Below are 15,072 nucleotides of genomic sequence, written 5' to 3'. Positions count from 1 at the left end.
GCTTGTTTATGCTATGGGTTTTGTATTTTATGTGACATAGTGATCTACAAAGGAAACCTAGTCATCATATTAAGGTTTATTGTTTACCACTGGGGTGTGAATAAAACCTAGTATTTTCAGAAGCTAGTCTTGTTTTATTATGATGTGTGTATCTGCATGTGTAAAATATTAAGGCGTCTCTTTCATGCTGCAGTTCACTTTCTTCAAGAGTTGCTGAAAAGTAAATTATTTAGCATTTGAAAAACAAACACAATGTAATTGTCTGGGAAGTATGATCTGTGCTTTCCTTTTTGCAGTGTGATAGTTGTGAGCCTAAGCTACGTGTTTCAGTGATCAGTCAACACTGCCATTTTGAGAAGACGAATTTTCATGAGTGGGTCTAGATCTGATAAAGGACTTTGGTGTTGCCATGCCTTACTCAAAGACATGTGGTCATTTGCATGGAATCTGGAGCCAAGGGAGGTGCCTGGGGTTTCCAGTCTGTGGGCTCTGCTGGGATGCCCAAAACCAGACCTGTTCCCCAGCCCAGGGGAGGACTAGGCCACTTAGCTGCTTTCTAGCTTGTTTGCTTACTGTGTCAAGTATCTAAAGAAGAACCAAAAAGCAAGGAATTTCTTCATTCTCCCAAAGAAGTTGTTTGCTAAACTACTTTTGCATAGTGTGGTTCATGTCCTTGATTCTGGATATTCATTGGCAGCTTAATATGGGATTGATCTCCCAGCCCCTGTGTTTGTCCTTGCCTCTAGTCGGGTAGCGAAGGCCCTCTTCTGTGAGGAATGCACTCAGCTCGAAGGCACTGACGTCCTCTGCTCAAGTCTTCCACAGTCAATCAGATACTGCAGCCTTGTCCTTGGCGTACCTGGAGAAGTGCAGATTTTAATCAGTAACAAGTTGAATTTTTCAGGGATGGAAACAGGGATGGAGACATCTTCTCCTTGCACCTCATGTACTACCAAGTGTAGCCAGAAGGGGTTGCAGTGTTAAACAGAGCAGGGCGAGAGGGAGGCAGGGGCTCCCTCTGGTGTGAGGAGGAGTCTGGGGGAAGCTTCTCTTGAACATGCCTCTTGCTCGGAGGGCAGATAAAGCAGCATGAAGCTCATCCTAAAGCCCCTTCGTGAATCCTCAGTCCCTCTCAAAGGACAGAAGGAGGCATCTCCTAAACTGCTGTCCCAAATCATCAGTCCCTCTGAGAGGAAGGTCTGCTGTGCTCTGACTGAACTGACTCTTCCTTTGTGTTCCTCAGGCTTGAATGCCACACTGCTCAATTTCAGAATCCTTGTCAGACTTCATCTGTTTCCTCTCCAGGTAGCCATGAATTTGCGAGAAACAGCTCTTGTTCATAGCTGTACATAAAGCAATGCTGTTGGAGCTGCACCTTTTTTAAGGAAGCCTGTAGCTCCCAGCATAGAAAAATATGCCCCCAAAAAACAGCACACATGACTGTCACTTCATAGCTGTGTGTTAAAGTGAATGTGTCTTTGTTCCTGTGATGACATTAATCGTGACAGAATATGCTTAGCCTTGGAGATGCTGTCCTGTCAAGTATTTGTGTATCTCTTGGTCTTTTCTCTCAATATTTCCCAGGATTAGGTTTGAACCGAGCACTGATCGTTTAAATTTGAACTTCAGAACATGCAGAGACCAAGGGCCCAATATGTTATGGGGCTGAGTATTTACTAATGTGGGGCGTGGGATGAGGGGTGGGTCGCACCTTTGAACATGAGAAGCATCCAAAGTCCTTACTTAGATCTAGCCTGTGCTTAGTACCACAAGAGAAAGCACTGCCCAAAGCTGTGCAAGGAATCTCACAAATCATTGTTCTTGTCATGTGAAATCTGGCTTGTGCTTAAATTGCTTTCTCATCTGATAACTTCCTACCGTTCAATGTAATGCAATATTTGAAGATGGGAGTTTGTAGATCTCAAAGCTTACCTGCAGCCTGCAAGATGCAGAGCCATGAACCCATGTCTGCCTACAGACTCTGGTGTACATCTGTCTAGATCAAACTGCCAGTACTAAATCAGCTGTTCTTGTGCCCTCCAGACTGCAGCAAAAGGAAGGGTATAATCATACGAATTGAGATGCCAATTCTTACGGCATGGTTAAATAAAACCTGTTTTGGTACTCAGCATAGTTCTGTGATATCTCAAACACTCTTGTTTAGCAATTCTGGAAGGCAGTATGTAGCAGGAACATTAAACTTTCAACACTGATTGGAGTTTTGTGACTCATTCTTTTTACTTTTCTTGAATTTATACCAACCATAGGTAAACTCTTCGTTTAGTATTTAAGGGCAAGTCAGACTAGGAGAATGTCACCGAAAAGAAAACAGACCTTGTTGTCAGTAATTGCAGTACTGCATTGAAATTAAAGAATTGAGCGGATGTGTTTCTCTGTCTGGTTTTGGTTGTTGAACTGAAGGGAATTTCCTTAGGAAGAAAAAAATGGTGGTTGCTGATGGAGGAGCTAACAGTTACCTGAGAGTTGGGATGAGTGGGAAGGGCAGATGTTTGTGCTTGGTAGAGGGATGCTGCTTGGTACTCCAAAACCCTTCAACAAATGTAGGTAGATTACATTAGCACTAAGTGTTTTCCTTGTCTCCTATAGCTTTAGAAGTGTAAAACAACTGTTTTAAAACAATATTCTGGAGACCAGATTTAAGTTTAGCATTCTTAAGACTTGATTTCTGGAGAAGGGGGATGTCATGTGCAATTAGAAATGCTGTCTTAGATTAGTTACTTACCAAAGTGTTGATATGTGAGGTGTTTAATCATGTCTTCCATAACTAATAGGCTTTGTAAGTATATATTCTCAGCTGGCCTTTCCAAAGCTAGATAGCAGTTACAACTTGGACAGGTTTGTTTGCCAAATGAGAAACCACAGCAGAATGTAGAACCTGTTCAGGAATTGAATGTGCTCATCTTTGCCTTCCAGCTGCTATTTGCACTTCCACCCGTTTTAAGGCTTGCTGCTGTAGATCAAGTTCAAAAAATGATACAAAACTTCAGTTAATCAGTTTGCTTGTGTCCATCAGAGACCTCCAGTCCCCACAGGTGCCTGTGCAGCTGAGTTCCCTGCCTGGTGATGCCCTGTGGCCTTCTCACTGGCTTAGGGAACCAAAGTGTTGAAGCCCTGAGGAAAAGGGACAGTGATAGGAGGGCATTGCTGTAGGTACGGCTCTGGTTGGTCGGCAGCGCTGGAGCTTGCAGGAACTTTGTGTGGATGTACTAAGCTCTCCAGCACTTCTGCTCGTGTTCTCTGTTGATCCAGCCTTTCCTAACCCCAGAGCAGTCGTGCCCAAGATGTCTTGTGTGGGGTGGAGAAGTCCTGGCTTACCCACCCACTGTGGGTAAGCAGTGGAGATGTGCTGGTTCCCCACAAGTTTCCAAGCAGATACCAAGGTAATAAATTCATAATCGTAGCGCTACATAAAGTGAAGGTAAATTAATCTACGGGAAATGGTAAGTCTTACTTTTGCATGCATTGCCAAATAAAGAGGAGTTGTCCACATGGCAGGTCAAATCCAAGAAACTTCTGATCCTTCAGGCCCTTCTGCAGGCTGTCTTTGCTGTGCAGTGGGCTTCCACATACTCTCCTCTTTCCTGAAAGCAAATGATCTCCAAAGTGTGATGGGCTCCTTCGCGGCGGGAGGAGGAAGGCTGGGGCCACCTCGGTGCCGACACTGTGTGTGTGGCACGCAGGTGCCCTTGGTGCCCGTGTGAGTCACAGGGAATGCTAGGGCTTGGGGAAGTGCGGCTGATGGTTATGGGAAGTCTTTTTGCTCTTCACGAGTGATTTAGTGTGGGGTGTGTACAGGTATCGGTGAGAAAAGATTTCATTAGAGGAAGAGTCTCTTCCCCCAAATTATATGTTTAGTGCTTCGGTCTTTGATCAGCAGCAGGTTCCAGTGAAATTACTGGGAAGTGGTGAAGGTCAAGCAAACACTTTCTTAAGACATAACTAGTTGTTTAATTGCTTTAATTACATATGCAGCACACTCTCGTCATGTATTTCTCAACCCTTGACTGTTTGTCTCGTCCTTCTCGGCATGGCTCTGCCTTCTCTCAAGCAGTTACCAGCTCAAGCCTCTTGTAGATCTCCATCTTAACCCTTTTCTGGCTTAGCCACTTATTTCTCAGTGCCGGAAAAGATCCTATGGATAATTGAGGGTTATCCCTCAGTAGAACTAGCATCCTGTCAGCACTGGTAGCTGATGGTTTGGCTCCAGCTGTGTGCAAGATTATTACCAAAAGCAACAAGAGGACATGAGTTAAGCTATGTCTTTTTTGTTGTCTCTCATGGTGGCTTCTCAAAAATGCCTGAGAATATTTATCAATATTTAACAATTACACGTTAATTACTCTCATGTCAATTACTATTTAATGAAGGTTACACATACAAAATTTCAATGACTGGCCATTAAGTTAGGAGCTTAAGACACAGCAAACAATGTCTCCAGCCACCAAACATTCCTGTTACTTGTATAATGCAAGAGAAAGGAAAAATCCAGTAAGGAGCAAATGTGTCTTGGATGTGTCGCGAGGATCAGAGCTGCTGTTCCTTGAAATTGTAGCGTCCGTGCTTGACAGTAGGTGGCATCTGCTCCTTGGCTGTTGCAAAGATCACAAGCAAGGCCTGCGTGGTGGCGGGAAACCCTACGTGTAGCGCATGGGGAACTTGTAAAATAATTCCAGTAGTTTAAAACTTGTGGAGGGGGAAAAAAAAAAAAAAAAAAAAAACTTGAGTAAAATGCTACTGGGACATACAGCATGCTTGTTGTGTTAAATGTGTGGCTTTTTAATACAAATTTGAGGAAAAAACACTTTTAAGAAGTCAATTTCTAACTTCTGTCAAGGAAGATGAAGTTTGTCACCCACTGGAAGTAAGTTCACCATGGTAGAAGTGGGGTGGGGGTATCTTGTTCTGCTGCCATGTGCATCTCCCGGTGTCTCGTGTTACCTTGGTGTGTCGCAGGTTTTGGCTGATGTGTTTCTGTTCAAATGTAGCGACTCCAAGTGGTTGTTAATGCCTGCCTAACAGACACAAATTTACATGGATGTTTTGTGTGTGTAACTCTGGGCATGTGTGTGGGTGAATTTCACGGGGAATAAACAGCTGAATCTGCATTAGCAGAGTATGTGCCTCGGTGTCCAGACTTGGGCTAAAAGGCTGGTGCTCAACACTTACTGTAAGCCTCTCAAGGCCTAAGCAGAACGAACATACTCAAATTCCTCTATGTATTTGAAAGTCTTTGGCCATCTACACTTAGAAATTACAACCAGCGCTGAGAATAAGCAACAAAGCACCCGTTAAAATTCTAGATTATGTGTTAGTATCCCTAAATGTTAGTGCAGTGTTGTGCAAAGCAGTCTTTGAGCAGGTAGGACTGCCCTTAAGTCTAGCACCAGTTTATGTCGTGTATTTAGTTGGTGTATTTATTTTGAAGGAAATAGCTACTTACAGGGTGGGCACAACAACTGAAATTGTTCGAGTGAATTGTTGGACAGTTGATCTGTGGGTTTAGTTCAGTGGTCTGCACCTTATGTAAGATTGGTATTTCAATCAGAGTTGAGTCTGGGTCCCTGTGGCACCCTCTACATAATCAGGAGTCCTGAAATACCTTCAGAAAGCATCACCTAAGAGGCCTGGAGATGCTGTTACGCACTCAAGCCGTGGGAGAGGCTGCTTGGATCTGCTCCAGTAGCTGGAAGTGCAGGTGGCTGCAGCAGGCACCCAGGTTCACACTGCCGTGAACTGCAGTCAGAACTGTCGGGAAGGGTGTTCGGGGCTCTGTAACACCAGTAACCTGCTGAAGTTGGCATGAGGTTATTGCAAGGATGAACTGCATCTTGCATATTCTAAGAAGGGACTGTTCTATAGACAAATGGACTTTTAAGATGCTAATATCCTGATGAGTTGAACTTGTGCTTGCCTCAGTTTATCAATATTATTTTTGTGTTTCAAGAGAAAAAGTTTATAACTTCTAAATGTAAGAGGAAGTGTGTTTTAGTGCTATTGGAGATGGGCTCAATTAAAAGTCATCAATATTGGAGGCTTTTTCCTAGTTTGTCCTGCTCCTCCTTCCTGGCTGCCAAGAGTATGGGGAGGGGGTGGTGTGTGTGTGCTTTTATATACAGCCACCTTAAATACGTGTTTTAACAAGCAGTGCTCAAACATAAAGCGAAACTTCCAGCGCTCGGCTTGCACCGGCCTTGTCAGCCTAACGTAGCTGTGGGGGCTTCTGATTTGGACCTGATGCACCAAAGGCTTTAAAAGCAAATGGCTTAATCATCACCTTAGGCTCCTTTTCTCCTTGAAGTCACCAAAATCTAACTAACCTGGGAGGGCAGGGGGGAATCAAAACTGTAAGTTAGTGTGGGTAGCAAACTGGGATGTGCTTATAGCACAAACGGGGGATGTGCTTATAGCTTACAAAATGGGATAACTGGAGATGTGCTTCTAGCTTTTTGGGTTTTTCCTGGGCATTTTGTTTGTTTCCTAGGGCTTTTCCTAGCCCCGTTCCACCATTTCCAAGCAAGGAGCCGGGGGGGTGTCCCGGGGGGAGCCCCCTCAGCACGAGGAGGCGGAGCGCGCCCGGCGCCCTCGGCCGCGCGGAGCGGCGCGGAGCGGCGCTGCCTCCGGGCGCTGCTGGCGGCGGCGCCGGGCCCGGGGCCGGCCGCGGGGCCGCCCTTTCCGCTGGGTGTCACCGGGGGGCGGGCGAGGCGGCCGCCTCAAAAGCGGCGGGGCGGCCGCGGCGCGGCCCGGCGGCGCGGGCGGCCCCTGCGCTGCGCTGCGCTCCGCTCCGCTCGCGCGCTGCGCTCCGCGGCCCGGGGCGCTGCTCGCCCGTCTCCGCCTCGGCCCGGGCTGGTGCCGCCTGGCGCCCGGGGCCGCGATGCTGGAGAGCGGCTGCAGGGCCGTGAAGGAGGGCGTGCTGGAGAAGAGGAGCGACGGGCTGCTGCAGCTCTGGAAGAAGAAGCGCTGCATCCTCACCGAGGAGGGGCTGCTGCTCATCCCGCCCAAGCAGCCGCCGCCGCAGCCGCCGCCGCAGCAGCAGCAGCAGCAGCAGCCGGCCGAGCCGGCCGCCAAGATGAAGGAGCTGCACTTCTCCAACATGAAGACGGTGGACTGCGTGGAGCGCAAGGGCAAGTACGTGTACTTCACCGTGGTCATGGCCGAGGGCAAGGAGATCGACTTTCGGTGCGCGCAGGAGCACGGCTGGAACGCGGCGATCACGCTGCAGATGGTGCAGTACAAGAACCGCCAGGCCGTGCTCGCCGTGCGCTCCACCCGCCACAAGCAGCAGCAGCTCCTGGCCCCGCCGCCGGCCCCGCGGCGCCGCAGCGCGTCCAGCTCCGCGTAGCCGCGCGGGACCCTCCGCGCAGCCCGAGCGCCCTCCGCGCAGCCCGCGCTCCGCCGCCCCGTGGACAGCAGCCCTCGGCTGCTGCTCCGCCACCCTCTGCGTGCCCGCAAGCATTTCAGCCCGTGTTATTTATGAGCGCCGTGAGAAGCCTCGTCGTCCTTCGGCGCGCTGGGACTCCTCCTTGGGAGACGCGATGTGCTGTAACTTGATTTTAACGTGTTTTATTTATTAGCTGTCGTGGGTTGTTTTGTTTTTTTTTCTTGTTTGTTTGTTTTCTAAAAAAAAAAGAAAAATAAGGCTTGTTTGCAAGACATTTCTGAATGTAGACCGTATCTGAAAAGGAAAGGGTCAAAAAAAAAAAAAGACAAATACATTACATATTCTCTCTAAAGAAACTAGGAAGTTCTGGGTAATTTGACCATGTGCAATTTGACAAGAGTTTGTCCTTTTTTTTTTTTTCCTCTACTTTTACCCCTGCTCATTGAATTGCATGGGAAAAGGCGGGGGTTCGGATGCTGGCTGAAGCCCTCCCTGTGAACGGAAACGCTTCTCTCTAATGAAAATAACAGTAAGAATCTGGGTGTAAAGTGGCTTTCTTATAAAATATATGTGTGGTGGAAGATGACTACAACTTTACGCACATCTGGGTACTCAAAAATAATGATCGTTGCTTCAGGGTTAAAAGTAAGTCAGTCTGATGTGTGAGTTGAGGGGAATCTGACCAATTCTCTTGCCGTATGTGACTTGCGCTTGGATCCAAACCGTCTGTGTTGTGTTTACTCATTCTAGGCAAGAAGACAGGAGCTGAGACGTGTTTACAGACACCCCTAGGCATCCGAGCCCAGGGCTTCATCTGCATGGTCAGTCTGTGAAGGGTCTGGCTTCTTGACCTCGGCTAAATTTTCATGCAAGTTTTCAGATGTCTTGCATTGAACTAGCCCCTAGCTTAGTTATCTACATCTTAGTGTGCAAACGGATTGTGTTGATCACAGCTTTCATAAGCTGCAAGTGGCTCTGTAGCCGAGATAATGATCATCAGCTGGTGCTGCGCGCTGTCAGAAGTTGAGATGTGTGCGATGTTGCCTCTAAAAATGCCGAGGAAGCTACGAAGCTGGAAAGCCAAGGGCTAGTGGCACCGCTGGCATCTCCTCCTGCGCCTCTCCGAAGCCAGCGGGGCTCTCGCTGTGGCTCCAGTGGGAGCCCCGGGGAGCTTGGAGGAGCGCGCGAGGCCAAGGGGAGCCCCAGGAGCTCGCAGGAGCGCGCGAGGCCGGCGGCCCTTGCTAGGACGGGGCCCTCCGTGACGGGCTCGCACAGCAGTAGCTCACTGTCTCCGTTGCATGTTAGATGCAGAACAGCGCAGCCTGTTATCGCTGGTTCAAGGTAAAAAGTTCCAGCTGGTGGGGGCTATTTATTTTAACTGATGTGGTGAAGGAAAACTGCTTTGGGGCCCTTTACAAGTTGTGTGAATGTAAACAAGGTCTTTGAAAGCTCTGCGTCCAGGCCTTTTTTCAGTTTGGGTAACCAAGGTGTAATTTGACTGTAAAATCCTGTGCTTGGTTCCAACCCTCTAAGTGCTTAAAAGTGACACTTGAAGGAAGGTCTTCAAATCAGTTACTGCTCTTCACTGTCCTATTCTGATTTCCTCTGTACCCTGAAGCGAAGCTTGGTTTTGCAGGAGCTAAATGGAGGTCTCTGACTCTGCAGTCCTCTTGGTCCCCTGCCATCCCTCTGCAGTCCATGCGGAGATGGCCCTGGAGAAGGTTGTGTGAGGAGCTCGGGGTGGGAGGTTGCAGCTCTCCTGGCTGTTACCTGGAGGCTGATGGAAGTAGAAGGTGCCCGGCATCTTCTAGGATTAAGATTCACTATCTTGGCAATCGTAGTAGCTGATTTCCCTGAGTCTGTGCATCTGCTGGTGTCGTTCTGCTAATGCTTGGATATTAGAGCTGCAAGGGGATTCCCTAATGAGCTAGGTAAAGACTCGCAAAATAGACTGCGATTTGTCTCCTCTCTTTAGAGTTGTTAATTACAGTTTACTGAGCAACTAATCTACCTTTTCAGATACACAGACTGATAACTCACCTACTAAAATGCGTTTTAGCCTACTGAAGAATAAATGTAACTGTTAAGAAATAATTTCTATGCGATCGGAGACACGCATATGCCTCAAGAAGAGGCAGTTATTCCTGTCCTGTGCGGACTAAATCCCAAACCTACTGAATGCCACCAAAGTGTATGGATCTGGTCTAAAGCTGAAATGTTAGTATTTTTTTTTTTTCTGAAAGTTTGTACTTTGAAAACAAAAGACGACTGTTTTAGGGTGATGTCGCTGACATTAAGGTTTGTAAAGAAATTTTGGAATGAATGTTGTTGTATTTTCTCGTTCACCAGGTCAAGGTCAGTGTCCACTTTCATGTTACGTTTCTTATTTCAAGATGGTGTTCAGGATGTGCTCCAAAACCTCTCGGAGTGGACTCGTTCCCAAACTTCTGCCTGTCAACGTTGCCCGCTGTGTTGTTTTTCTGAAGCACTGGCTTTGGTCAGCCAGTTAGGCCCAATCTCCCTCTTGCCCCTTGGGACTCTCTTGTGAGCTGCACGGGAGCGATCAGGCCACGGCTGCGGCCTTGCGCTGTGTCAGTGTAAATCAGGCTGAACCACCCCAGATGGTCAATCCATAACTTTATTGTGCTCTAAATTCACTGTTTTCCCCTACTGGTAGCAACTCTAGACCAACAAATTGCTGGGTTATGTCACATGCTGTTATTCCTGTTTTCTTCATCTCGTCCCTCTCTTACTGCGTAGCCGTCGTTGGAGCTCCTCGGTTAAGCACTGTCACTGCCAGGCAAGCAGCAGCTGTGGAAGCAGGTCCTGCAGGTCTTCCTCCATCCTAGTGGAGCTCCGTGAGAAAAGGAAACACGTTGCCCTCCCCTTTACGGAGACGGGGCAAAAGAGGTTTATGGCTTTAATGTAACGGAGTAAAAGCGCCGGTAAAGCAAACACAGGTATAGTTAGCAAAAGTATGAACGGTCACTTAATATAGAGGTCAGAATCACACGTCTTAAAGTGAAAAAGTGATTGAGGGGCAGAATTCAGGAAGAAAGTTCAAGCCGTGGCATCCATTTTGTACCATGATAATTTTGATTTGGGGGGCAAAGGTGGGGAGATCAAGTGGATGTTATCTTTGTGACATCCTGGAGTATTTCCTCTTTTTTAAGCTTCATGATATGCAAATGCCAGCTTCTAAAATATAGCTGCGGTGATGTACCAAATGTTTTCTAGCATACCCTATTGTGAGCAGGAATATCGGTGTCGTCAAAAAAAAAAGTGTGTAAATATGACTCATAAATAATTTGAGAGATGTGATTTATTTTTCATATTTTTCAAAATGCATTCCATTTCAAATAAAGAGGTATCTATTGAAAGAAATCTCAGTTATGCTGAAAAATGGTTCATTTGGGCTTTTTTCCTAGCTTAAAAATGGTTACGGCTCAAATTAAGTTTTTCCAAGGACTTAATTTTTTTTTAACCCATGCAGATCTCTTCCAAAGGAAAGACCCATTTCATTGACCATTTAATCTTTATACACAATCTAGTTACGATGCTCAGCGTCCTCCTCCTTGCCCCGTGTGCTGTGAGACATGTGGGACGCACAGAGGGTCCTGGGAACCCGGCGATGCTTGGCTGGGAATCCAACCCAGCCCACGCAGAGCAGATCTTCAGCACAGAGACCTCAGGCTGGTAATCCGGACCAACAAGTGCCTGGCTCTGTCTGACGTGAGGAGTCTAAAGTGCAGAATTAAATGTGGCTTCTTGCTATTCTATAGGCACCTGGAGTGCAGTGATGGAATTTCAAGTAACCTGTAAGTAGCCAGAAAGGACACTTCTAACACAAGGCATAGCCTTCTTCTAGAAACGTGTTTTTATTACTACCTCATGTGAAATGAGGTGTAGAAGAAAAATGCGTGATGATGACTGTTACTTTGCCACCTCTGCAGAAGTAGAGTTGTTTTTGTACCTCGACCTCCTGGAAAGTCAATCGGTATTGTAGTAGGGACTGTTTTTAAGCACCTTCTAGGAGTATATTAACTAATTGTATAATCTAATCCTTAGCTCCATACATATATATGTGTGTATAGCCACTAATGCTGTTGTCCTTCACTGGAAGGATATCAATAACCTCTTCTGTAAGAGGGTTATTTTAGTAACAGAAGTATAAGACACTGTTTTAAATAGTAAGTGTTCAATATAGGCATTTGAACTTCCTACTTGATCCATAATCAATGGATTAGATTGCCTACCTCTCACATACCCAGCAGTTTTGAAGAGTTAGGCACTTTTGATTAAGCATCTGTGGATTTGTTGTCTGTGTTAAGTTCCCACCATTGCTTACAGCTTTTTGAGAATGTTCCTTGTGAGCTCTTAATGGCAGTGATAAGTCGGCATCTCTGAGCACATACACAGAAAAGGGGCATAAATATACATAGAGCAAGAACTTTATCTGTCACTTTCTGTCCCTGCATCAGTGGTAATAACTGTAAAGGTGTGTAGATAACATGCTTCTCTGCTTGGTTTTGATTAAGTGCATGTAAAATAAGGATGCTCACATGTTCGTTGTACCTATGAAATGTCCCTAGAAAATGACCTCTATTTTCCTAGTGGGGAATTTTGCATTAATATGGTTTTCTCAAAGAGTTTGCTGTCATCTGAAATAGAAATGGGAGCAATTTCACTCTCTCTGTGAAACTCAGGAAGTTACAAAGTTAATATCTGTGGGCCTGAACCAAAATCCATTGAAATTAACAGGAATATTACAGCAGTGTTCTTGGCCTTTCATAAAAATGGTTGCTGCTTCTCTTTTTTTGTCTGATTTTTAAATCTACCGAAGCAAGACCTCTGCCCATAATTTGTGCCAATAAATGTAGTGATTAGTATACTAATATTCTGGTTTTGGCTTTCCTTTTTTTTCCCTAAAGAAGCAAGGCGGGGGAGTAATGCATTTTCTGTTCATATTTGGTTTCCATCAAAAATACATGCATCTTCCAGTCTGAACTGTTCTTTGCCCATTAAGCTAGAACCAGACCAGAACTATTCGTAGCACTTTTGTTGAATTCAAACTGGAGTTGAACAACTTCCTCTGTAGGCAAACCCAAATTAGAAATAAACCAAAGCGTCTGCTCTGATTGCCTATTTCCAAGCAGGAATATCTCAGCCCTTTTGAAAATGTACCTAAATGTCTTTCTTCAACTACCTCTTTTGAAGTCAGCTGAGAGCTTAAGAGTTTTATATATACGCATATATATATATATACATACATAAAGAAACAGAAGCATTTATCCCAATATAGACTAATCACAGACACTTTAAACAACTTTTTGGTCCTTCCACATGGCTCTGGTATTCTCGTATTCATGGCCTGTCAATGACAAAGCTGTCCCAGAAATGGTGGTTTGGATGATACTTTGATTTACCTTTTCTGTAAAATGATGTTATGACAACACTGGATTTTGCATAAACACCACTTTTATTCACCGTATTTCATAATCTTTATTTTGCAATAGTTAGTTTAATCTACGACTGCTGATTACATACCAATAAATACGTATAGAATGACTAAGCATTACAATGAAACCTACAGTGCTCTGGGGTGAGGAGAATATTTCAAAGGAAACAATTTACCACACGTTTTGTAAGGTTTCCAGTGAGATGAGGAAATAGCTGCTTTTGTTTTTAAGATCTTGTCAGTGTTTTGTAAATATTTTCGACGTTTATGGCTCTACATATGGTTTTGATTATAACACATAGGCAACTTGAGTATTGGGTCATGTGCTGTTTAGGAGGAGATTATTTCATTGATGTTCTTTCTCAACATTCCTGCTTTTTTTGCACCTACTGCAATTTTTTAAGCAAAAAATATATACAGTATGCAATAGCAGCAAAGCTAGAGCTCTGCCAGAGGACTAACGCAGCTTGAGCCCTGCTCTCCAAGGCTCTCCGTTTGCTGGTGCGGCGTTTCCACCACAGAGGTGAGCAAACACGGGAGCAGAAAGCTTGTGTCACCTGCTGAAGGTTATGCGGGCTATGTATGTGGTGCGTAGGTAGGTGTATATGTTAAATACTCCTGTATTCTTAGGGCTTCTTTTGAAGGTGGTTTCAAAGATGCCTACCATGATCCCAGGTCGCATGGAGACCCAGCTTCATGCCTCCCCTGCCTGGCTGGTCCTAGTGTTTAAAAGCTCCCGTGGGGCAGTTACTCACCTGCTAGAAATGAGAGCAAGATGAAACACAGCTACGTTTCACAAAGGATTTAGTACAGCCTTCAGATGACTTTAGGTTATTAAATGAGCTTCTGGTTATTACCAGCACTAGTCACTGTGCAAACAGTGTGCTAAAAGTGAAGGGAGTTGTGGGTTATTGCCAATTTCCTGAGCTATTAAGTTCCTCTATTTACCTCGAAATACAAGGACAGGGAGAGGTTATCGGCCCCATAATAATTTCAAAGGACTGTATAGATATGAATCCAGTGTTAATTTTAGCTTTTCCAGATGTGGAAAACTGAAACGAGAGAGGGGAATGACTTTCTTCTAATTTATTCTTTTATCCTTTGACCCTTTTGTTCAGCTAAATAAATATTTTGAAACAGCCTTTTTTTTTTTTTTTTTTTTTTTTCTGCCCCTGCCATTTGTCCAAATCATTTTTTTTTTCTCCACCAGGAAAAAATATCACCGTGCAAGGTTGCAGTAGCTCACAGGCACCGGGCTTATCTCCTGCCGAGGAGCTCTGCAAGGCTATCTTTGTGTGCCTTTTGCAAACAGCCCCTTAAACTGCTAGCGGAGGTGAAAAATCTTCCATGATCCCTTCTGTGCCAGCAGTTCCTGCACTACGCAGATGACCTCGTGAGGAACTCTCTCTTGTATTGCAAAGAACGATGAGCTCACGAAGAATTACTGTGCTCCTCTAAAAGTCAGCTTTTAAGTGGAAAAGTTATTTCTTTGTTTGCCTTTTTTAGGGCTGTTATTACTCTTAACCGGTCATGGACTGATGCCTGAAGCTGAATTACAGGCATGTGTACTGGCTTCTATTTTTTTTCCCTTTTATCACGGGTCGTTGCTGTTTCCTGTTCCACTCGGGCGCGTTTCCCCGCTCCCGGCCGCTGCGCCGTCGCGGCTCCATCGCCCGGAGCGGGCTGCGTGCCTGTGCTCCGCCGGGTGCCGAGTGCCGCATCAGTGGGAGGGAAGTAACGCTGACAGCTCCGCTCTCCGGCAGCGCATTGCCGGCATTCCTGCCCGGGGCACCCCGAGAGCCTGGGAAAAGCCTGGCATTTCTATGGGCCCTCTCCAGAAACTGTCGGCTGGGTTTTGGAGGTGGCAGGAATACGGAGCATCTCTTTTTGGTGCCGCAAAATGAGCATTGCAGGCACGAGGGGAAGGGTTGGCCGGGAAGATAGGGCTACCTCATGCCCAAGAGTGTCATAAGGTGTTACAAAGTGATGGTAGCCAAACACCACTTATTTTGGATTCTTAGAACAGAGAGTGACTTGTACAAAGTGGAGAAGATGGGGTTGGGGATGGGTGCACCTGTGATGCCACTGGGATCCTCCAGGCCGGTCAGGAGAGGCACTATGGCACCCAGTGCTTGGGCTGGCTCCTGTTTTGGCTTGGGCTGGACACGGTGGAGAGCAGCAGCTGCTGGGGACCATTTGACTGCTGCCCCGGGGA

The 15,072-nt window shown here is 46.0% G+C and overlaps 1 protein-coding gene across 1 annotated transcript; it reads left to right on the top strand.

The window, feature by feature from the left end:
* The first annotated feature begins 6,792 nt into the window (after positions 1-6,792).
* Positions 6,793-7,360, top strand: PHLDA1 (pleckstrin homology like domain family A member 1). Its single transcript, XM_088522918.1, has one exon. The coding sequence runs from the start codon at positions 6,893-6,895 to the stop codon at positions 7,358-7,360; it is 468 nt and encodes a 155-aa protein (XP_088379044.1). The 5' UTR covers positions 6,793-6,892.
* Positions 7,361-15,072: the final 7,712 nt, after the last annotated feature.

Source organism: Tinamus guttatus, unplaced genomic scaffold, assembly GCF_059628265.1.
Source record: "Tinamus guttatus ecotype Peru unplaced genomic scaffold, ASM5962826v1 Tinamus_guttatus_pri_ptg000171l, whole genome shotgun sequence".
Lineage (NCBI taxonomy): Eukaryota > Metazoa > Chordata > Aves > Tinamiformes > Tinamidae > Tinamus > Tinamus guttatus.
Note: the sequence above shows the minus strand (reverse complement) of the source record. Positions and strands in the feature narration are given on the sequence as shown.

Coding starts and splice junctions, on each gene's coding strand:
- PHLDA1 (XM_088522918.1), top strand. CDS start 6,893: ATGCTGGAGAGCGGCTGCAGGGCCGTGAAGGAGGGCGTGCTGGAGAAG.